This window comes from Ambystoma mexicanum, chromosome 10, assembly GCF_040938575.1.
Source record: "Ambystoma mexicanum isolate Mex_15411 chromosome 10, UKY_AmexF1_1, whole genome shotgun sequence".
Lineage (NCBI taxonomy): Eukaryota > Metazoa > Chordata > Amphibia > Caudata > Ambystomatidae > Ambystoma > Ambystoma mexicanum.
Window position 1 is genome coordinate 1,307,259,210 of NC_090932.1, and position 24,987 is coordinate 1,307,284,196.

At 43.9% G+C, this 24,987-nt stretch overlaps 1 protein-coding gene across 1 annotated transcript in view; it reads right to left on the reverse strand.

Annotated features, from left to right (window-relative positions):
• LOC138493019 (P2X purinoceptor 2-like) overlaps nt 1-24,987 on the reverse strand; it is a 155,523-nt gene that overhangs the window by 5,431 nt on the left and 125,105 nt on the right. The window contains exon 2 of the mRNA XM_069620268.1: nt 851-1,001. Coding sequence (XP_069476369.1) covers nt 851-1,001 — 151 coding nt within the window. The remainder of the gene's footprint in view (nt 1-850; nt 1,002-24,987) is intronic.

The window sequence follows — 24,987 nt, forward strand, 5'->3', positions numbered from 1 at the left end:
GCATGCGGGAGGCAGGTTAGTTAAAAGGGCAAAGATGGAGACTACAGAGACACAGTAAGATGATAGAGGAAAAAAAGAGAAAAACATACAATGACCTAGAAAAAGAATGAATCAAAAGACAGCCAGAAAACCAACACGGGGAAAACTAAAACAGACAAAAACCAACAAGGGAGACCAATAGACCACCACTAAACTAATTTAGAAGCCCTGCTTCTAAGAACTTCACTTGCTGCCATCATAAAGTATTACTGCAAGTATTACTGCACCCCAAGCCTAACCCAGCAGATGGCGTGGAAGGGGGCTTTGTGTCCAAGTCCTTCAACCCCCCTCCCCCCAATTAGCCTACACTGAGGTCTAGACCTCCATTTGAGTTGCGGCACATAATGAGTTCCAAGCTACCTTAACTCCTCCCTCCATGCCCTTGCGCTCAGGTCCTCACTTAGCTAAGGGATATCTGTCTACTCCCAAGTGACCATTTATCTCCAGTATTCACTTTCTGGGTACTTTACCTTAATTCCCTCTCCTCCGAGGGCTTTGAATTCTATCTTCCTAAATCACTGCTGAGTTGAGGTGTCCTCTCTGGGAGCTTTCTAAAACGCCTAAATGACTGCAGAACTTAGGTTTCACCTCCCAAGCCTCTGCATCCTATCCACCTTAACTGCTCCAGAGCCCAGTCTCCCAGCTTTGCAAATTAGCCCCCTCTATCACTGCCAATTCAGCAGGCTGCAAATAATGTCTCGCAGCACAGGGCTTCACCCGCTGTTCACACTATCAACTATAGAGTTCAGGCTTCAGTGTGGTCATCTTGAAATGTTGTCCCCTCCTGCCACTGCTGAGGTTCAGGTCTCACCTCAGGGGGCTTCACATACTCCGCCACATCCCAGACCTTCTCTCCAATACCAGCCACCTCTGAATGCGAGAGTCCCTTCACCTTGGTGATGATGGAGCTTTCGGGCCCGGTCTCCTGTGCTTGGTATCCCTTCTGGATGATAAACACATACCTGAAGGGGCAACATAGGAAGGAGCTGATGAGAAATGCTTTATAGGATCAAAGAAACACAATATTTCACCTTCGGCTTGTTCCATGAGTAAAACATGTTTAAAGATGGCACACTTTCAGTTCGCAAATCCAAAGGGCCTCATTGAAAGTTTTGCAATGTTAACAGTGCTTATTCCACCAAAATGAATTACCATTGCTGTCTATGGTCATGGCAATTCACCACCTCATTATGGGTTTTAATAACTCAACATTGTAAAGCCCCACAGTGCTTGAGAATTGACAAAAGAGTCTAAAGCAATATGATGAAATGAGCAGAAGGGATACCTCTACTCACCGGAAGGCATTATTCATATTCTATGGGTTTCATAACCCATAATCAGGTAGAAAAAGAACAGTATTTGGATCCACCGCCAGACTCATACTGAGGCCTAAAGAATACATTTAATATTATGGAGGAGAAACCAACAATTTATTTGGAAAAATTTGATCCACATCATAAAAATGAGACCCTTTTTTTTTAAAGATGTACTACATTTTCATCTTTGCAGCCCTTCCTGAGCCAGTGCATACAAGTTAAATGCATATGATATAATCATAAGAAGAGAAACACATAATTAAAATGAAACCAATCATTTCAATAAACTAGTTTAGGAAAGCAGGGTATCGTTCGGAGCAGGAAAAGATAAAGCAAAAGGGGAAAGTGAAATATATTTTGATGTTGTAATTTCTTCATATGACTTCAGTCGCTTTTGTCCACATTTTACGATTCATGTACATTTGTCAGCCGTCATATTTGTAACCTGCCTCCACAAGCTCCTCTGGGTTAAGGTAAAGCGAACAGAGTGTGTCTCTTACATCACTCCAGTTTTTATCGTTTTATTATTAGATGAGTCATCATATATTATGCGAGTAAGGCACCCTACGAGATATTATGAGATCATTGGTTAGTACAGGAACTGTGCTTATGTATTTATTCGTGTCTTCTAATAGACCTTTCAGCAACGCATCCCTTGCTAGAAAGAAAACAAATAAAGAATGCTTCTCGTTTCATGAAAGCCTTATTTAAGTGGAAAAGGCTTGTCCTGTTAGTACGTTCTTTCACTTAGGGCCTCATTACAACCTTGGTGCTAAGTGCACCAACTTTACCACCATGGTGTAAACTCCGTTTACACCATGGTGGATGGCGGATTTACCGCCCCATTCCAAGGTGAGTGGGGCGGTAAATCCCCATTTCCCATTTTCCCTTCCCCATTCCCATTTTTGCCCCATAGGGCATAATGGGAGTGGGGAAGGCGCTAATTACGCCGCCGTAAATTACGGCGGCGTAATTAGCACCATGGCAGGTTAGCGCCATGGATTTTAACGCCTGCTAAAAGCAGGCGTTAAAATCAGAATCAGGCGTTAAGGGTTAACGGTGGCGTTAACCCTTAACGCCTGAGTTGTAATGAGGCCCTTAGTGTTAATAATTCAGATATCTGCAACTATGAGTTGTATTCTCAATCCATTCTGTATCTTATTTAGCTGGTCATCAGGGTATTTTTAATACACAAAGATTTCAGGAACATATTTATTAGCGCCAGTACTGGCATTAATAACAATTCCCGCCATGACTCATGCCTAAGCCCCCACACACTGGAAAAGACATCCTGGAACAAGATGTTGGGCCTCATTACAAGTCCGGCGGCCAGACTGTAACACTGTTTCCAGTGCCTGATAGCCCAGTGCCACCGGGACATCACAAGTCCCGGCGGGCTGGTCTGTCAGGCACCAGAAAATGTTAGTCTCCATTCCCGTGGAGTCCCATAGGACTCTATAGTGTCCTGATGCAGACAGAGATAAAAACAGACCTGGCTCCATAATAAGTCATATCTTGTCTTACCCCCGAGAGAATGGGGTCAGGGCAGCCTAGACACGTGTTGCTTCCTCCTAAAGGGAGTCAGCACACTTAATGTTTACTCACTATTTGCCAAAATCACGTATGTATCTGGAACAAGGGCACAAATACACATAGACTGAGCCACCTAGATACTTTCCTCAGGAAGGTACATTTGATTTACACAGGATAACGAATTTGCGGAATGGTGCCAGTGAAGAAAGGTACATATGTACACCAACGGCAATTGGACAGTTATCTCAACTGGTATACCCGAGTGACGAAGAGGCAAGCTGAGTTTAAGACCTGGGCATTAAACGAAACTCAAGAGAAGCACCAGGAGCAGTTAAAAGTTTACAAAACCAAGCAATCAAACCTGCAGGTTCCAGCCCATAAGGCTGGGTACAAACAATGATATCCAGTACTACAAGGAGAGCCCCCGTTAAAAAAAAGTCCTGAAGGTATTTTGGACACGTATAACCTGACTATTCTTAAGTAAATACATGATAGGTGAGTAGTTAGTCCAGACTCTCCCAACCTTCAACCTATCTCCAGTCCACGCCAATGCATTTTATGGAGAGCCTATTCACTCCTCAGCTATGGGCTCAGATCTCGAACCTGTTTTTGCCATCCTCAGGCATGTTTGAGAGTTTCCGAACACAAAATGTAATACCACTGCTAGTTCTTTCCCGCTCAGACAGCTCCCGGGAAGGTGAGAAACTATAGTGACTGTATATGCCCCACGGAGCGCTCCTTATTTGTTTAATATTGTTCAAAGTTTTCCAAAGATACAAGAAGACCCTTTTGAGTTTCAGGAGGAATTGCAGGTCATTATTGACTATTATCAATTATTGACTGTTATCACCCCACTTGTGCTGATCTGAATTAGTTGTTACGAGCAGCACTGCCACAGATACATTCACGTTGCTTGAAGTCTGCGCATACTGGCCAGCTGAAGAACTGGCTCACACTAGAGATTTGAAAGCCTTTACTTATATGCTGGTGCAAACAGTTATTCAAATTTGTCCTCGAAAGACCAATTGGTCAAAGATTAATGCATGCAAGCAAGCAAAGGGAGGAAATCCAGCGGAGTATTTTAAACGTCTGAAGAAATACTTTGAACAGTATTCTGGGATTGTGGATGCGATGCAGTTAGCACCGCAAGCTGTGGTGGTACAGTTTGTAATGGGATTGCAAACAAAACTGTCCGAAGGAATTAAGGCAGTGTTGAAAGGATGGGAAGGAAAGGGAATAGTGGAAGTTATGTTGGCGGCACATCATTTTCATGAAAAGGTTGAGAAAAAAAAGAAACTACTGAGGCCAAGTTAATGGCATTGCAGATACATTGTTTGCAACCTCCCCAAGGAAGGGGAGGGTTTTGCCCCGCTCTGGGTGGGTGTGGGTGGGGATGGGGAAGAGTGAGAGGAGCGCCTCAGTCATTTGGGCCAGGGCAAACTGCTGAAAGGTATTACACCAACACGTATAGTGACCAATGCAGCTATTGTAAAGAGCTTGGACACTAGAAAGCTGACTATTCACATCAGCCTCAGTATGAAAGTCGAGGCGGGCAGCCAACCACACCAAGAGAGAAGACAAGGTTCCCATCTCAACCGCCAGTGCTATCGACCGATGTTTAGGATTACCAAGTGGTCCCTGAACTTGTTACACCACTCGTTTTGATTGATCCTATTACCCTGTATGTTGACTGTATTGTTGCAGGTCAGAAAATGTCATGTCTGGTTGACAAGGGAGCATCACGCTCCACTTTAAAAACGTCTGAGTTTTCACAAATGAGTAATTCTGCTGAAGTAGTTAACACAGTGGGCATAGGAAAGACTCCAATACCTCATCGTGTGTATACTTTGCTTAAGGTCATGATAGGTCCAATTTCCGACCAATCTGCTTTCTTGCTGAGCCCTTGTTCCATTGTGAATGTGTTTGGATTAGACTTACTGGGTAAACTGAGTTTATATCTCGGTTTGGATTGCCACTATGCATAGACAGTGACCAAGTTACCCACTTCACGGGTCGGGTCATTAGGGCTGTGTGTAAATCTTTAGAGATAAGACAACAATTCCACTGAGCTTATCATCCTCATTCTAGTGCACAAGTAGAATGCAAAAATGATGACCTCAAGTTAATGCTGTCAAAAGTGTGTAAGGAGGCTGGGTTAAAGTGTCCCCATGCCCTGTTTTGTTTGCTATGAGAAACAATCCCCAGAGTAAACATAGGTGTTGGCCCACAAGATTCTTACTCGTCACTCTATGAGGATGGGAACTGCACCTGCAGCAGTCTCCCATATGCAGAGTCTATCATTGAAAGATGGTACCAGATGAAATATTGGTAAACCTGTTCAATCTCTTCATGCTCAGGTTCACGAAGGTCTGCCTGAACTGGCTACGGGACCCTGCCACCCTCTGCACCCAGGACACTGGGTCCTGTCGAAAGTCCATCAGCGAATGTCTGCACTTCAGCCGAGATGGAGTGGTCCCTTTCAAGTTTTGTTATGTACCAACTCAGCAGTGAAGTATGTCAGCATGCCAGCCTGGATTCACATGGCACATTGCTGCAAGTTCGCTGCCCCAGCTGATAACATCACCTCACTGGCCACCAATCTTCCGTGGACTGGCTCCCCTTGACCACTGGCACCACCAACGCCACCGCCAGTGATGCTGCCAAATGTGTATCAGTATCAGATATTTCCTGGGTTCCTGGGACAGAGCGATCAGTATCTGAGAGCGAGGTCACCGCCCTCCATCAGACAATATTCGTACGTACAGAACAGGGATCCGCAGTTGCTGAATCTCTTTTACAGCTGTTGATAAGGCTCCTCTGGCACGTGGTCGAGGTCCAGGAAGGTTCGACGCTGAGTGAGTTTCTCTATTGGCATACCATCTCCACACAACCGTTAATAGGTAGAGGTATTCCCTGCGATTCTGCAGGAGGTTATCCGATAGTCAGTAGCTCTGATCAAAGGCCCAACAGGCCAAGTCACTCACTTCTGGATGTGTCCCCCCAACAGCGATGAGTCCTTCTGACTAGGTGATACAATGGCAGAGAGTAAATGTCACTGCTGCTAAATGCCCAGTGCCTGCAGGTTATGGACCTTGCTGTTATCACGTATTGGTCATGCTTTTTGTTACTATGACTCTGATATTTGTGTGACTCTGGTGCTATCAGCATCTCTAGTTTGGACTGGTAGGTGGATCTGTCGACCATAAAACTGTGTACTGTGGATTTCGCTGTTGGAAACTTGACAAGGGAGGTGGAACTTTGGAACATTGAGACTTGCTGTGCTACAGAACCTACATATTTATGATGGGAGGTCTGGTCTATAGAACAGGCTCAGCCCGTGTGTTGTATCTTACGTACTTCAGCGATCTAGTAAAGGAACTTTGTCTGCAACCCATGACATATTGTCCCGAGGACATGGCTCAAAGCCTGAAGAGAACCATCGACATGTGTTGTACTATATTACTGCCAGTATAAATGTTGTTGGAATATAGATATTTATGCATTTTGTGATTATTGGGGCTTTTCTCGAACAACATGTCACGAGATGGATGGGCCTACAGCCCAGCCCTGGGTACACAGTGAAAATACATATTTGAACCTCCCCTGGCAGTATGCGTGCATCTTTAACGTAACTGATTGATGGGTATGTGGCCACTTGCCCCAGGATTTGTTGTTGCGATACTCTATACCATCAATTCCTTTTCAGTGGGGGGGGGTCGTCTATGATTGGATCTCAAGTTAGTCTCCTAGTCACAAGGCCCAAAACCCTGCAGGGATGTGCAGTCCCCGTTGGGATTCATGGGGCCTCCAAATTTCCCTGACCCAAACATGGTACACCGAAAATCTGCTGCCCTGCACCTATCATCCCCGGCAGTGGGTGTCTTGTGTTATATTAACCAAGGATCCGTGTTCATGGGAACCAGCAGATGCCAGTATTACCTGTCCGCTAACTCTAGTTTGGTAATTAATAATGTTACATTTGGTAACCTTAATTCGACATTTTCTCCGGATGGATATGCTACTTATCTGGAACATATTTCATCTGTGGAAATAAGGCATGCCCGTGGTTACCCACCAATGGGGGAGGGAGTTGCTACATGTGGTATTTATTATTTCTTTTATTTATTGTGTTATAATCTATAAGACTTTTCACAATTTTTAATACAGGAAAAAAAACATTGTTTAGACGATATAGAACACAACCCACCCAAATAAAACAAAACAGAGAAAGAGAAAAAAGAAAAAAGTCACAAGTAAAATAATTCAACAAATTCATCTTACTTGCAAATGATCTCCATGAAGACGGAGTGAAATAAGTAATGCAATAAAATAAAATAGGAAAAGTAATTCAAAAAAGAATTTAAAAAAGTAATAAAGCAAAGGAAGAGAGGAAACCTAAATCAAAACATGATCACAATTTAATAAAACCAAGCACATTAAGAAACCTTAAAACTTCAATAACAAGATGAACTTCCTGTCCGGAAGCGAGCCTCTCCCAAAATGGGACTGAGGTGAGCCATTCCTCACACCCTACAAAACGCAAAAAGTGTCTCAAACTTAGAGTCTGGAGGGCAGTACATTCAACCAGGATATGCTTAAGTGACTGAGCCAACCTTTCCACATACATTTCCACTCGGTTCAACACCCTTTGTATTGCCCATGGCCCTAATCCCTTGAAACTCCCCCGTTAGATAACGTTCAACCTGAATCTAATAAATTCTTGTCTCCAACTAGAGTTGGGTATACGGGTAAGATATACAGGCAAACTACCTCTAGGGTTATCTTTGATTGATAAAGATGGGGCAATCAAAGACTTTTGCATAGTATCCACTGTGAGTTCCCAATCCCGATCCAAGATAGCCTTCTTGATTCTAAGAAGATTACTAATAACATCCTCAATTGGGTGGCCAATTTTAGAGAGTATCTCTATCACCATTGCTCTCATTTGCGTTAAAACAGGAGAGACCCCAGAATCCATATGATAGGCTAGATCCTCACACAAAGATGCTTTTTGCAGTAAGATTATGTGCCCAAAGAGAGACAAAAGTCTACAGTCCAAAACCAAATGAGCTGCCAATGAGGAAAGGCCAACCTCCTAACAAGGACTATCCATCAGGAGTGACTGGGGCAGATTCAATGCTCTCTTCCAAAGACGACCCTCAATCCTCACCCAATCTATAGTCCAGGACCGGGGGACGGACTCCAGGCCATATAAGATCATCAGAACAATGTTGTTCCTATAAAACCAAACAGGAACAATAGAGAACCTACAGCATTTGAGAGACAACCTCTTCATCTAGAAACACAACTGATCTATTGGGTGCCCTAGCCTCTCTAGAATAGGTGTCATTGAGGGGCCAGAGAGTAACATGAGGCCCAGATATTTCACCTCCGATAGAACAGGAACCAAAACTCCATTTAAAGGCCACCCAAAAGTAGGCCTCTCTTCAAAGGCAGAGAAAAACAAATGATAGGGGACTTAGATGGATACATTATTAGATCATTTAGCTCTGCATATTCTCCAAAAGCATCAAGCAATTGCTGTAGTCCCACGGACGTGTAGTCAAGCAGGACCATATTTTCTGTGTAGGCCAACCAACGTATACTTTTATAGCCAATCTTCAAACTGCCCAACGCACTAGGAGTTAGTGCTAAATCCAAATCAGCTAGAATGAGATTGAAGAAGCAGGGGGCAAAAATTCACCCCAGCCTCACTCCACGACCTGTGGAAATAGGGCAGGAAAGATGGCCATCGCCATCTATACTGACCTGGATAATTGTGAAAAGGTCTGGCTGAATGCCCCAATGCTGAAGTTTACTTGAGAGACAATCACGATTGATCAAAATCTGAGGAGAGATCCAGCCATGCTCCATACAGTACTGGACATCCCCTCTGCCAGGATTTCCCCAATAGCACCATTCGATAAGTCCAATGAGAGATGTAGAGAGGCCCCTCCTGAACCCAATTTGATGTCTGTGCAAGATACCCCTGGAATCAGCCCATGCTTCAAGGTCTCTGAGGACAGCAGCAGCAAAGATTTTCCTGTCAGAGTCCAATAAAGCAAGTGGGCGATAATTACTCAGGGACAATCTGTCCCCTTTCTTACAGATTTAATTTATTAAGGCTGTTTCTCAGGATCCAGGCAACGATCTAAGTCTTAGAATATTTTCAAATAGGTCCAAGAGGATGCCGGACCACAGTAGGCCATCTGAATTCAAAATAGAGTTGCGCAGTCCATTGGGGCCTGCAGCTCTAGATGGAGAGGCCTTCATAATCAACTCCATAACAAGTTCAAGAGGCAAGAATAGCTGCCATACCTTCAAGATGTTCCATTCAAACCAGTCGCCCTCCGATCGCCTGCATAAATACTGGAAATAGGCTTGCCAAAGCCGCTCCAGTTACGACATTGGACTGTAAAGAAGATTGTCTTCTTCGATCCTGTTTGATGAGAGCCAAAAAATTGCATATTGAGTGATTCCCCCACAGATCTAAACATCTCCTCACTATCTTTCTGTTGGCACAAATACCAATGTGCTCTGGACCAAGACTTATAGTTATTCATCAGTATTTTACATTGCTTCATGTATTATATAGGATAAGTCACTTCTCTGTTGAGTAATTGGATAGCTTTCCTCATGATGTTTTTCCGTATGCTAGCAGTTTCATCATACTCATGCGCATGCAGTCGCCTTGTATTACTGCTCACTTTTCCAGAGAGTCAAACTCCAAAAGTAAATCCTGAGAAAGATGGGGACATCTAAGGCTGTATATTTCTCCAGCGACCGCACAGGACAGAGAATGTTGTAATTTCTTAATCTAAAATGTCACTGCAGAATTAACAAGAATAGGGGAAGCCCCTGATCAAATCGGAAAACTGCAATGAGCATTTCATGATCACTGAGCTACGTAGATTTAATTTCAAAGTGTACACACCTCATAAACAGTTCTTCTGATACAAATATATAATCAATTATAGAGGTTGGAGAACCCATTCTCCTGGTAGGAGCAACAGAGATATTCCCCTTAATGTTCCCAATAATCATCTGCAAATTCCAGATATTACATTTTTTTACCAGTTTTCCCCATTAGCTCGTACACTCCTTTGATCACATTTGCGATCCTGTATAAATTGATCAGAATAACAGTTAGAGGAGAATGCATAGAGGTGCAAGCGTAAAAAGTGCCTGGATGTTCGACTGGGATCTTCACTAAATTAAAAAACCTGGAGTCGGGTTGCTATCATTAAGGCTCGGGACGCCCCCCATCCCCAGTAAAATTTGTGGCTAAATTTTCCACTATTGAAAAGCCATCTCTCGCGAATGTTTGCATAAGCCAAGTCTCCTGTAAGAAGATTGTATCATAGCGTCCAAATATATTATTTGCAGTCCTCTTATTAAGAAAACTGCTGGAACCCTGCAGTTACACCATCAACTCCTAAAGTGACTCCTCAGTCAGCCCAGGCTGTTAGAAGACCAGGGAAAGGATTTTCGGCAGCAAAATGAGGACCTTATTTTGCAGATCTCTAGGTTCACCCCTAGTTGAAGTTTCCCCTTCATTGCCCTATTTTTTGTGTCCCATAGTCATATATGACCCATCTCTGCCAAGCGAAGCCAATCTATCAACCGCATTAATATTAGAATCAACCACTAATCCCAAATTTGGTAAGGAGGTCGATAATTCATAGCCCAATTTTTTAAACTCAGTTCGAGCCGACCTTAAAGCATCTACCCCCAATCGAGTAATTAAACCCAATTCAACAATGTCAGTTCTTGTATCAGAGGAAAAACAGATATAATCAATGTCAAGGGGGGAGAATAAATAAAGTCCGGGAATAGATCTAGTAATCACCAACACCCAAGACCTATTTAACACTGTCTTTCCCCACCCAGGAGGTGCGTTATAAATGCCATATCATATGAGGAGTAATTTGATGTAACCATAATCTAGGGGGAGCAAAGAATTGTGCTTCAAGTGTTACCGCCCGTCTTGTCAGGGTTTAGGTCCAGTATTCTTTTTTTTTTAATGTAATTTTTATTGATTTTACAACAAGTGTGACAGCGACATAATAAACATGCTAACTTCACAGCGATGGTCACAAAGTTTACCAAACAGAAAGTGCCAAACATTAGTAAAACCATGGTTTTGTTTTTTTGTTTTTATTGATCCATCCCTTACCCTCCTCTGTCGCTCCCCCTCCCTAACTCATCACGAGAATGGTTGTAATACTTCAAAAATGCACATGATCTCATTTGTTCTTAAAATAAGTCCACTTTTGCAATTAAACCTCGTCCATATCCGATGGGTAGCGTCTGACCTTTTTTGAAGCCTGAGCAGGGCCCCACTGTAAGAGCTGTCAGGACTTTTGATAGTTAGCTCAAAGCACACCACTGCTCAATACAAATCTGCTCCTTTCAACGATTCCCAATATGCCGTTTAGTGGTCTTTAAAATTTGATCAAGTCTATGTGCAAACGGGATTCCAATAGGGCGGCAGTGAGGCTTCCCATCTCATAGATAGAGTGGGCTTTCGTGATCCACTCTATTTTTGTAGGCAAGGTGTTACATTTCCATTTGATCGTTAAGCACACTCTTACTGCTAAAAATAGATTTCGGGGCATGTGCAAGAGTGGTACGTAGGAGTCCTCACCATCTGGTTCGATACCAAACAAAACTAGTAGTGGGGAGGACGTTCTGTTAATACCATCTATAGCTTGAATCCACCCCAAGACCTCCTTCCAATATGTCTGGACCTTCACACATTTCCACCAATGATGCCAATAGTCACAAATCTCCCCACAATCCCTCCAACATTATGGGGGAGTCCCCGGGAACATTTTGGATAGCCATTGAGGGGTACAGTGCTATCTCATCAATAGCCTTGTGTTGTGCATTTTATATTGCATGGATATCGATGAGCTCCATACGGCTCTGTGCATGACCTTCCACATGTCCAGCTGATCATGCAACTCTAATTCTGCATCCCATTTGGTTTTCAGATGTGGGACGCGCTAAGTGACCCCTGGTGAGCAGTGCGCTATATAATTGGGATATCAACCCCCTCGAGCCTCGGCACAAACTAAGAACCTGTTCAAATGCTGTGAGGGGGCGCCGAAGGGAGTCGCCCCAGCGTTAATCTTGGAGGACATTTCTCAGTTGTAGGTAGAGTAAGGGAGCTATTGTGTTACTGTGCAATGCTTCCTCTAATGCGTCTTTAGGAACGTAGGAACCTTTTCTCCGCATTTGTCCAGCTCTAACTAGACCTTCTTCATATACGGGCTGGAAGCGGAATACCTCGCTCAGATGATTTTGTATGGGGGGACCAAATGCAGCTAAGGGGGATGACCACGTTGTAATGACTTTCATGTAATGGGAGATGTGCCCTAAATAGCATAGTATGGCTAGGGCTGGGTCCTTAGGGGCATAGAGGAAAATGGAACCGATAACCATTCCCCCAGGGTAACCGGTGCAAAGAAAGTGTTTTCTAAGGAGACCCACTGCTTTTCTGAGTTGTCCCACAGGTGATCAGAGAGGATCCGGAGTTGGGAGGCTCTATAGTATTCTAAAATATTGGGGAACCCCATACCTCCCTCATCCTTTGGCAAGATCAGTGCTGCATGTGGGATTCTGGGTTTTGAGTTTGCCCAGAGAAATGCCAGTAGTGAGCGCTTGACCTCCACTAGAAATGCTTTGGGAACAACCACTGGGGGAGACTGGAAGAGGAATAGGAATCTGGGGTGAACATTCATTTTAATTGAGGTGAATCTCACAACCCAAGAGAGAGATAATTAGGACCATATGTTCAAGTCTGCTTTAACAGTGTTTCATAGGGGCATATCATATGCGTCAAACAGATTAGCTAAGGTCGTTGTGATCTCTACTTCCAAATATCTAATGGCTTATGTCTGCACGTGAAACCCCCACTCTGCTATGAGCTGAAGAGGGATGACAGCGTTTCGTTGTAGCAGCAGTGCTATTGTTTTCTTTAAGTTGGCTCGAAATCCTGACAGTGCTCCATATTCCCTTATGGTTTTGAAAAGGGCGGGGATTCAGTCTAGTGGACAGGTGAGATATGTTGGTACGTCGTCTGCGAACATTGTGAACTTATATTCCCTTCCCCCAATACTATTCTGTGAATTTGGAAATTGGACCGAACTGTTTGTGCAAAGGGTTCCACTACTAGGGCAGCCACAAGTGGGAGAGTGGCCAGCCCTGTCTCATGCCTCGGGTCATGTCAAAGGAGCTTGAGGCGATGCCATTGACCAAGACTTTGGCCGAAGCGTTGCAATACAGCGCTTGTGTGCCCTGAGCCCACACATCGGCCATGCCTGCCCACTTCATGACTGCATTTAGAAAGGGCCATTCGACGCGGTTGAATGACTTTTCGGCATCAGGGTTAGCTATAAGGTACAGAGTTTTAAAATATTATCCGCCCCTTGCCCGCCTTTTACATAGCCAACATGGTCGGTGTAAACTTGTTTGGGAAGGACCTGGGCCAAGCAGGAGGCCAAGATACTAGCATAGATCTTTTCGTCCATGTTTATAAGCGAGATTGAACGATTTGATGCGCACTCTGAGACATCTTTCCCTTCTTCAGGAATTACTACTATTCTCGATTCGGTGAATGTTTGGGGGGCCTGGCCTGATGCTAGAATTGTATTGAAAAGTTTGGTCAAGAAGGGGGCAAGGGAGTTACAGTTTGCTTTGTAGAAAGCTGATGTGTACCCATTGTGTCCTGGCATCCAGCCTGCTTTTAGATTGGAGATGGCACTTTGGACCGCTTCAATCGAAATCGGGCTGTTTAGCATGTCTAGGTGGTCTTGCGCTATTCAGGGCCGAGGAAGACTAGACAAATACCTTTCGATTACCAAAATTGAGCCTTCTCCCTCAGCTGAGTATAATACGGTGTAGAATATCAAAAAGAGTTCTGTGATTTCACAGGGATCAGTCAGCGCTATTCCCTATTCTTTCTTAATTTTATGTATCCCCTGTCTGCTCTTTGTTTACGTAGACGATTAGCCACCATGGTATGGGCTTAATTGCCCTTTTCATATAATCTTGTTTTAAATATCTTAATTGCGTTAGAGCCCTGCCCTGCCAGATGTCTTTTAATTCCTCTCGGAGCACTTTGATCTGAACCAGGATTGAGTCCGTTTCCACTGGCCGCTGACAGAGATCCTGTTCCTGTTGCGTGATCTCAAGTTTAAGCTCTTCCTCTCTCTTCAGCCTGATTTTATTCTTGTATGACCCTTCAGCTCTCAGGATCCCCCATATTGTGGCTTTCCCCCCTTCCCAAACTGTGTTCAGTGGTAGTTCACCTGTATCATTTATGCTGAAATAGTCATTTATTGCTTTCATGAGAGTATTTTTAAATACAGGATCTCTGCAAAGGTAATCGTTACAGACCCATCTCCATTCTATACTATGGGGAGGACTAATATCCAAATCCAACTTACATAGCTTGTGGTCTGACCAGGCCACTATCTCTATGTTTGCACTAAATATTGAGTTCTCGTTTTCTGCCCCCACCAGCAGGTAATCTATTCACGAGTATGTGAGATGCGGGGGAGAATAAAAGGTGAAAGCCCTGTCCCTCAGATGTGCTATGTGCTAGGTATCTATCAGGTGGTGCTCCCTCAGTTCGCTCAAGAATCTTTACCCTTGAAGACTGTTTGGTGGGCGAGCATCTTGCCTCATTGAATCCCAGTTCCAATTGGAGTCCGCTACAACATTGAAGTCCCCCTCACCAGCGTGACTTCTCGCCAGCCCTCAAGGAACTTGAATAGAGACTCGCTGAATTGGGATTGATTTTGGTTAGGAGTATACACAGAGCAGAGCGTGACTGTGCGTGACCTTAATTTTCCTTTCAGGGCTATGAACCTACCCGGGCTTTCGTTGTGGATGTGCTTTATCTGGAGGCCTATCGACTTCCTATACAAAATACCCACTCCGCCCTTCTTCCCGGTTCCCGAGGCCCATATCATATCTCCAATTGCTCTACCTATTATTCTGCCTTCCCCCCATGGGCATATTTAATCTCCTGCACAAATAGGACATCTAGTTTCGGGAGTTTGAATTGGTGTTATAACATTGAACGTTTTGTGGTGAACCCCGACTGGGGTTTCACCTTGTTTCTCGCATAGGCCTATAATGCAGATGTTCGTTCTGCGTTTTCTAAGTTGTCCAGTTTCAGCTCTATGTCTCATTCTTTCTGTTTCAAATCCTGAAATCTTGCCTCACAATGCATTGCTGTTATGTCACCGGACAGCTGATTATTTTCTACCGCCTCCATCCAGTCTTCAACCTTGGCCATTTTTGTTTGTAAGTCTGAGACCGTTTCTGTGAGGCTAGATTTTATTGAGCGGATCTCGCCAAGCAAAAGGCGAATGTCAGATTTGGTGGCACTGTCTCAGTCATTCCCCGAAATTTCTGAGGAGCTTTGGACCGCGCCTTGTTCCAAGTTTCTTGGAGTGTGGTAGAACGATCATAGTTTGTAAAGGGTTTACCGTTCCAGCTCTCCAAAAGGAGAGTGTTTCCAGGACTGAAGCTGCTGTGTCTACACCCAATGGGAGCTTGCTGTTTTCACTCTTTCTGCAATGGTGTCTAGGGGAGCACTGTCCTGGCCATCACTATTTCAGATGGGGTTCTGTGTGATGGGGTTCTTATCCGTTCAACTGTGCTTTATCTTTCATTTGCTTCTATTATACTGTTTGTCTTTCTTTCTTTCTTTCTGTGCCTGCGCAGACACCCCGCTCCCTCTGAGCATGGGCTGTGTGATTTCAGAGGGCACCTTTCCTCTGGGGGGGAACAGTGTATTAAGGCGTGGGTATTTAGAGGGTACGACGTCCTTTCATCGTGGGATATTTTTTTGTGGGTTTTCTTTACCGCACATTTTTTGCCAAAAAACTCATCCAATTTTTGGGGGGTTAGAAACATATATAAATTGGGTGTGGGTGTTCAGGAGTATATTAAAAATTAAAGGGGATGGGGATTGGCAGGGGAACCCCCACAAAAAAAAGAATTTGATGAGGTTTTTTGTAAAAAAATCCATTTTAAAAACCCAGCGAAAAAACATCCCGCAATGAAATGACATGGAACTATTTAGAGCGGGAGCCTGCAAGTTAACATGGGGTACCTTTCTTACATTGACACATTCTTGAACTGTGCCCCCTGTGCTGTTTTAGCATGGGGTCCTCCAAAGCTCCTTCCTGTGCCACCTCTGCGCTGTCCGTGGTTTTAGCTTTACTTTCACCCACCTCACTCAGGGCTCCGATGGCAGTGAAAGGGAGCCCGTGTTTGGAGGTCAGAGGAGGGTTTGGTATACTGTCTGGGCGGGCACACTTGTGCTGCTTGGTCTGAAGGGTACCGCTATGACTGTACTCCTTTTGTAAATATCTTCAGGGAGGTTTACGGTCTGCAGTAGGGTTTGTGTTTGCCGCAGAGTGCGGTGAGATAGGGAGTGCCGTGTATTGCCAGACAAGGGCACAGTGTTCGCGCTACACCAGGCTCCCTTCCTGCTGTGCCAGCTTTGTTTTGGGGCTCGCCGTCGCTCCACAGGCGCAATGGGAGAGGGTGCATTGTCGCATACCCAGGGACAAGCTGGTGTATGTTTTTTTGCGGCAGCAGATGGTCCGGGCAGTAATTAGTGGACTGTTGTCGGCATGTGAGACTGACAATGCGGGCCGACGCCACTAGCAATTTCCTCTTGCTGTCCGTCTTTCAGTATGAGTGCGCTGCAATTCCCTAGAATCAGTGACTCATGCCTGGGAGGCGCACTGTGTAGAGTAGGGCCTGAAGTGGGTGGCCGGGGAAGAGACTCTAGCGCTTTCCGTCCTTTGAGCGCTGTGCAATTACTTTGTGCCCTTACCACCTCCTTACCCGTGGTGCTGGAGCAGTCGCACGGGGAGGTTGCGCCTCGGAGGGGAGCCTGAGTCTGCTTGCCTTTTCTGGTGGGCCTGGAGCAGGTGTAGAAAGTCTGTCTCCTCGTCACAGCGGTCTACGCCCGATGTCCGCCATCTTGAGATTGCTGCGTTGCAGCTGGGTGATTCCCTCGCAGAGTCTCATTTACCAGGTAATGGGCTACAGTTTCGCTCCTCACTTCTCCGTAGGGAGACCCAACACTTTAAAGACGAAAATGTGTGGTCAGGATCTCATATAGCTTTCATCTGAAAGGATGTTTTGCCGTATTCTTGTGCCTGGAGTGGGAGACGAAGGCTCAGGCAGCCATCACGTCTGCGCCCCCTGGTGGTCTCCTAGGTCCAGTATTCTTAATCGGGTCCTGGGAGACCAGGTTAGAATGGTCGACAAGCCACAGTCATTCAGACCCAGTAAGGGCCTGTTCATCTGGTTATCACTGGGGGCAAGAAATACGGTTGTAATCTGACTCATCGCTTGAGCTGAAGATGATGTTAGATCCTTGATTCCAGATACAATAGGGGTTAACTTCTTTCCTCGAGTAAAAACTTCTTTCCTCGAGTAAAGATCGGAACCAATTTCATTGGAGGAACAGGATTCCCTTGATCTGCCCCTCTCACTAAGTCTCTACAGGTTCTAATATTGTCACCAAATCATTCTGAGATGAAGAATCCTTTGACTCGAGTCTCAGTTCAATTTGCCCTGAAGCCGAGATCGATGGTTTAGGTACTTTCACCCCAAAGAGTTAACCAAGACCCTCAAATCAGAATTCGGTGAGTAAGACTCTGCCTGGTTAGTAGCTTTTAATCTTCCCATGAACTGTGGCTGCCTGAATTCTTTATCCTTTTAGATTTTTGGTTTTTAGACTTGGGGGCTGATAAAGAGACAGATGAAGCAGATGCTTGTATACATTTACTTTATTCTCACGTTGCAAAGACTTAACAGCGGACCAGATGGAGGAATGGTTTTGACTGTATTCGCACATTGTGAAGATTTAGCATAATTTTCCCCTTTCATTCCACTTTGAGAGCCTTACAGCGGGGCATGAGGGGAAGAGGGAGGGGGACGAGAAGGGGGGTGGGCAAAGGAGAGTCCAAGCACTAAGAGGGTACTTAGGTTGTGATTCAGATCCTTATCCATCCGATTATCACACGGCAGATGGGCCAATTTTATAAACTCCTCCATAGTTGACTGCGATAGGGGGCTGTCATAAAACCTCATTAAACTTGTTCCTAGAGCCTGAATGAACAGCCTTCATTACCTCCACCTCTGCAATATGATTCGCGGGACTGCTTGAAGATTCCCACTTAAGGCAGGACAAAACACTCTCCATACTTCCATTAAGCGACAGCATACGATTGTTTATGGCAGAGATATTATCCTGCAAATCCCTTAAGAGCGCTCCCTGCCGGTCAATATCTGATTTTAGGTCCTTTAAATTGCCAGCAATCACGGTGTTGATGGACTTTTTTAAACCTACCAAGGAGGCATCACAAACCTATGCGTCCTTTATTAGTTGCATCAGGGACCCTGAGTGGATTTGCACTTCCCCCTGCAGCAAATCAAACACCCTGACCAGAGAACTCAAAGCAAAGTGCAATGCTGTAAGCATGACAACCGTTGGATTACCAACTCCAGAAGCAGGTGGGGACGACAGAGGGGGAAGTATAGAATCCGACATTGCCCTACTGGGTCCGATGTAATTTCTACCTCCACGCTAATCGCACATACACCTGTTCGGAGGGACAGATTGGTATACACCCTGCTGAAGGTTCACATCCCACCAAGACCGTTGGAAGGGAGTGGTCCACTTGGATATCCCCCGGTTTGAAGTTCATACAGTCCAGGAATATTTGATCAGGTATAACCCCTCCTTCTGTCACAATTTGTCCCGTGGACATATTCTCGGGATTCAGAAATTGGTCCTCCAACTCCCCCTGGGCCGATAGTAGATCGGCTGGAAAAAAGGTTTAAATATTTTTCTTCAATAAGGAAGTAGATAAGGTATACTCATGACAGTTTTTAAAAAGTTGATCCGCACTTCAAGGTTTTGCAGGTAGAAGCAGGACACAACACAATTATTGTGGGAATGTTTGTGGCGCTGCAGAGTTAAGTTGGTGGATAGATTACTAATATATATATATTAGACAACGATACTCGAGCTGATTGAGAACAGGAGGAGGAGCGAGAGACATAATATTGTGTTCAGTATTGGACTCAACAACAGCAGTCATTTGAAAAATACCTGGGCTGCAGTGGCTTCCGAAAGTGACTCGATTAGAATTGAGCTCAAAAGCCCTTAAGTCATCAGGATAAACTCCACTTCTCAAGTTGTATATTCTGTGCTAGGAACCAACACAGGATGCTATGAACAACAAGATGCTGTGGATTTCACCCACAAATAACACAGTTGTCAAGATCAGTACACTTAATGAATGCTAAACGCCTCTGAGCGCCTCCTCCCACAGACTGCCTTGACTCAGCTTTGACTCCATGGAGCTCTGCGCTGCAAAAGGGTTTTGAACCCAATCTCCTCCTCCTGCTGCAGCATAGGCAGTGTAGAAAGACCAGCAGCGTTCCGACTCCCGCAGACTGCTTTGACTCAGCCTTGACTCTGCAGCGCTCTGCGCTGCAAAAGGGCTTTTAACCCAATCTCCTCCTCTTCTTCCTGCTACAGCATAGGCAGTGTAGATAGACCAGCAGCATTCAGACTCCCGCAGACTGCCTTGACTGCGCTACATGGGATATGTTTTGCCTGCAGTGCGTCACATCTCTACATTCCCCTCACTGGTTCACACTAAGCGACATGGGAGGACTTTGTGGCAGGCCAGGCCTACCTGATACCAGCACAAAGGATTAAGATAAACAAAAATAGGTTAAAGCAGCTCTCACTGTTGGTGGAAGATATTGCTAATATGACAGCCTCCTCCTTGTCTATACTTTCCTGGGAACAGGTGGTCCTCCGGACCATTGTTTTTATGAACCGTATGGCGTTAGACATGGTTCTGGCCTCTCAGGAAGGCATCTTTGCAGTCGTAAAGAGCGAGTGCTGCACTTTTATACCAGATTATGCAAGCAATATCTCTGACATCATTACTCATATTCAGCACACAGTAAGCCTCCTGCACACTACGCCACTGGCATCTTGTTCCTTCGGGATGTGTATCGAGGGGCATCTGGGATCCTTGGGGATGTCTATCAGACAGATCCTGCTCGTAGTCGTTGTCATAATCTTGAGGATATCTTGTCTGTCAATGGTGGGCAAAAACCTTTACTATTGGTTATGTAACACCTGTTCAGACGTGTCACAACCTGTTCATGGGCTTTACTGTCATGTGGAAGAAGATATTAGGTTTTATGACCTGATGGAATGTGATGTTTGTTCCTCTAGAGATGAGTGTAATGAGACTGGAGAGAAGGTCGCAGAGGAGGTGACCGTAGAGGAAAATTGGGAAATTAAAATGATATATACTCCACATGCCTGGCACTACAGTATTATAGCAAGTGGGTCGTGTAACCTGCCCCGGTTAAACAATGTTTCATGCTTATGCGTGGTAGAGACTGTAGGATGTACTGTGCATGTCTTTGCAATGAAAGCCTCCCACTTAGCTTGTTGGAATGCTTGCTTTATCATCTCACACTTCTGATGTGTTTCCCTTTTGGCATATGCAAGCGAGATCTAGGCACAATGGGAAGTTGTCACATCCCTAACGCTCTCACTTGCCTCAAAGCATATGGGAATCTTCAAGGAAGTGTAAACACCTTGACTATCTCAGTTACGACAGTGTGACTTTACTAATAGCACTGGCTTACATGAAAGAGCCCAGCTGGTGTCAAAGGTTGATATAATGAGACATTATTCTTTGCTTGCAAGATGAATTTAGTGTGCAGTCTTGACCTGTTCGGGATCACCCCTTCCATTGGAAAGCATGAGCCTGATAGGTATAAAGGCTGGGGCGTTCGGAGGGAAGGGGAAGCTCTGAACTTTGTGTCTCATGTTGCGGTTGAGTTTGAGTTGTCACTGCTTTCTACTAATAAAGCGTTCACCAATCCACCAGCGTTCTGAGTGATCCTTTTCCTCGACAAAAGGGTATCAGGTAAAAATATCACCGTGCATATGGTCGTCGGGAATGCCATAGGCAATATTTTTGGGGGGATCATTTGTGGGAGCGGGGTTTGCGGGGGTGTCCCCTGCAGGGTCCATGCCTCAATATCGCCGCAAAAATATGGCAATATTTTTGGATCACGATATTTTTGCGGGGATATTAACACATGGAACCGACAAAAAGGATTAAGGAGATATCCCTCCATCTACACCAATTGAAATCTTCAATATTTTCAGGAATTTCAGGTTGCTTTTTTTGGAGAGCCTTTTTTGTGAACTTTTTGACAAGGACAGAAAAGGGTAGCAGACACATGGGAGGTCAAATTACATAACTCTGAAGGCAGGATCTTCTGCTTAGTTTAAGTTACGTTTTCTTCAGTGATAGAGGCAGATAGAAGATACGTTTTAACAGAGGACTTTACTTATTATTTTTACTATTGACGAGCAACTTAGTGTACTTTTGTAGGAAGGGAATCCCCTTTAAGCAAAAGGGATAGAAAGGAGTTTTTTCCTTTCATTCAAATAACTTTTAATACAATTTGTCTTCTATTGCAAGGCCTTCTTCTGGCTCGTCACAGCTCAGAGCACCCTTCTTCCTTCCCTGCTTGCTACTCTCCCTGCTGATAATCTAAATTTGACTGTACAGTCATTTTTAATCAAAGTAATGAAATCGGTCCGAGAAGGCCTTTTTATTGGTTTATGGTCTCATGGGTGCTCTTGTGCTTTTACTGCTATACTGCAAAGTATAGTGGGGAAAAACCGTGTCCATCCTAGTTTGTCATGGAAACAGAGAAAGATGTCTTTGTTAAGCTTTCTAAATGGAATTTCTGTCATAATGTAAGATGACGTAACTGCATCTGGGCATTTCAAATAGAATATGTATTCTTTTTTACTTGTCCAAATATCTTTCCATTTTGATATAAAATATTTGTGAAATTAATAGCCTTTGTGGTATTGTTATTATTCCAGATTCAAATCTGGTCCAATTGAAGACAAATGTTTTAATGTATTATTATTGTTATTGAAATTATAAAGGCAAGGCTGCTTATAGCCGGGGCTTGGGTATGATCATAAGCTACCAACATATGATCAATGGGTGGATGAAACATGGAGGAAAGACTATTTCTATTCTCAGTTTTAAGCTGAATGGTCATCTGTAACTTTGGACATATGACAAATTATTAAAGCTATCAATGTTTATATGCTTTTACTTCATACCAAGTCATTGCTAAGTGGGTTAATCACTCACTGCTGTGATCTCTGCACGAACTGCAGGTCGCAGATTCGAATCCCAGAAAGACAAACTCAGCATTTCATCCCTCTGAGGTTGATAAACGAGTACCAACTGCGGTTGGGTGATCTTGTATCTAAATACGTTCTCGCTAAAGCTGTTTGGTAAACGTGCTATTTAAAAAACACCTTATTATCATACTAAATGATGTTTTGTTTCAAGTTCCCGAAGTGTTCCTTTTTCTCTTTCACTTTTTACTTAAAGACAATGAATAAAGTCTGAAAACTTCAGGATAAAAGGCTCTATTTGCAAGGTCTCAGATCCCTCCATCAGCAATCTCTAGGTCTTCACAACTCTTCAAATAATGTTATATTCATGCCCTAGCACACTTCAAACTTAATTTCTAAATATTCTAGAAAGCAAAGCTTGATTCAGTGTTGTTCCCAGGTTTTGAATCTAAAGATCATCCGACCTATCAATTTGTAAGTGGTTCTAATCAAAAGAGGTTTATTTCTCATATGGATTAGAACTATGTTCAACATACTGCTAGCCGTAACCTGAAACCTTGGGTATTAGTATGATCTTTATTGGGCTGGTCAGATATCAAATGATAATGAAGACTTGTCTGAGCTAAGTAAAAGGAATATTGAGGTTTGCACTTTGGAGCTCAGTAGGACAAAACTAAACTGTGGAACTCGAGACTAAATAGCTATTTCAGAGATCCCTATTGTGCAGGTGAAAACCCTTTTCATATGGATAGTGTGAAACATAATGTATAGTGCCTCAGGGTCTGTTATGCAAAATCCAGGACCACAGCTTTTCATCCATCCATGTGTAGTGATCAGTCAGCAGTTAACTATGACATATGTTTAGGTTTCCAGACTAATTTGGGAAACTGATCAGCATGATTAATGCTTGTAATGCCTATTATGTTAGCTAGAAATGTGTAAATTAGTTATGTTGACTTTTCAACAATTGTAATCAATCAGTCTAATTTACTCTCTATCAAAATCGGGTTTGTATAGAACATTGTTTGAAATTAATTTCTTTATGTGACAACGTCTTTCCTTGTTAGCCCTCAAAGAATAGAATTGCCAGTACAGTCCCAGTGCTCTCCAACTGTTAAAGCGAAGGAGTTTTTGTGGTTATTAGTTTAACTTATTGATCCCCACAGACCATGCTTTGGAACTTCATATTCTTCAAACTTCATTAAAATTTAATGTTACGTTGTTGAACATGAAAAAAGATGTATTGGCAGCAAAATAATGTGTTGGTTGTTTTTATGCAGAAATGTGTGATTGTCTTGACACTCTGATTTTACAGTGTCATGCATGTCTATAAAAAACAATTGTGACGATCAGATGACCTTGAAAATGTACGCTAGCCAATATCTGTAGTAAATGTTAAAAATAATTTTATTTAAAAGTACTAAGACTTCCTCACCCATGATGTGGACTGGATACGTCAGTAGGGACAAACGCTAATGGGAGGATGCTGGTGCATCATAAGATACACTGACCCGAACAAAAGATGGCGCAGAAGTTGGAGCTGCAGGGACACAAGACTGAATAAGCGGGATAAGGGAGGTGTGGGAGAGGAGATATTGGGGGCCGAAAAATGGAGAGCAGGAGACACCTCCCTAAAAAGAATACAGAGTGTGCTGGCTGTGGTCAAAGGTGGCAGCAGCATTTTGAATAACAGGGAGTGGCATGGAACAGGGCAGATTTATGTGGGTAGCGAGGGGACGATGGTGTGGAAAAGGCACCATTTGGACACTGATTCCTGCTCCTCACTCAATGCTTTTAAACTGGCTTTGGCCCTCAAAGATCAGCAGAATAGCATGAGATGTCTGTGTACACACAGCTAGCAATTGCCCTCTGTGTAGCTCTTCTCTCCATGCTAGGTCACCAGCAATGAGCTGCTCCAGTTTTACAAAACATATGCAGTGGTCACCTTTCTCTGGCACCATTTGCAGATTGATTCCGGTGACAGATAATGGAGATAGAAGTGGCACACAAGACAGTTGCTGGATGTATGTGCATGGGCTTCTGGAGCCTATCTTCTGACATTTGAGTGCCACAGACAATTCTGGTGAATGGAGAGAAGAGCGGATCTGATTGGGCCCATAGACCATTTAACACTGGGCAGTGAAGAACAGACCAATCACTGCGCATTGTATCTGAGTCTGTGTAGTGATGTGCTGGAGTTTGTGGGGACCGAGGGAGCGGCTGTTGAACCTCCCAAGTGGTGCCCTATGTCCTGTGTCCCCTGGTCCCATCTCATTTTCACTGAGTATCCTGTGTATTTTTGAACTAGAATTTTCTATGACTGCCACTTTGACCTCTACCCCATCCCCTCCACGTAAATACTCACTCAACGAGTTAGGGTAGCCTTTGCCTACTAATGTCCCACTCTCCAATGGTTCATGTAATTTCCTGATGGCTGATGTATAGTTTGGGATGTAAGAATTCTCTTTTTACAATTGCTATGAAAACATTTCAGTTTCACTGGATCCTGGTGTTTTGGCAACAATGATAGGAACAACTTTGTAAATTTGATTTTTTCCAGTGAACCTATTGGTTTATGTGACTCCATAAATTTGTCTTTTTTGGAAACACAAACCTCCTTTATGATATTCAGTTATAATTCTATGTGCTCCATAGCCACCTCGAAGCAATTGCTGATATGAATGACAAGGTTAAGGGACATTGCTCTAACATGTATCTCTGTCTAATTTTGGTCTGATCATCCCTTATGTCTCTGGTACCTTTTTCTAAAACACAGCAAACAATTTTTTTTTTGTGGCCAGATCAATACCTCTTATTATTTAAAAACACCAAGTGTGTGAAACC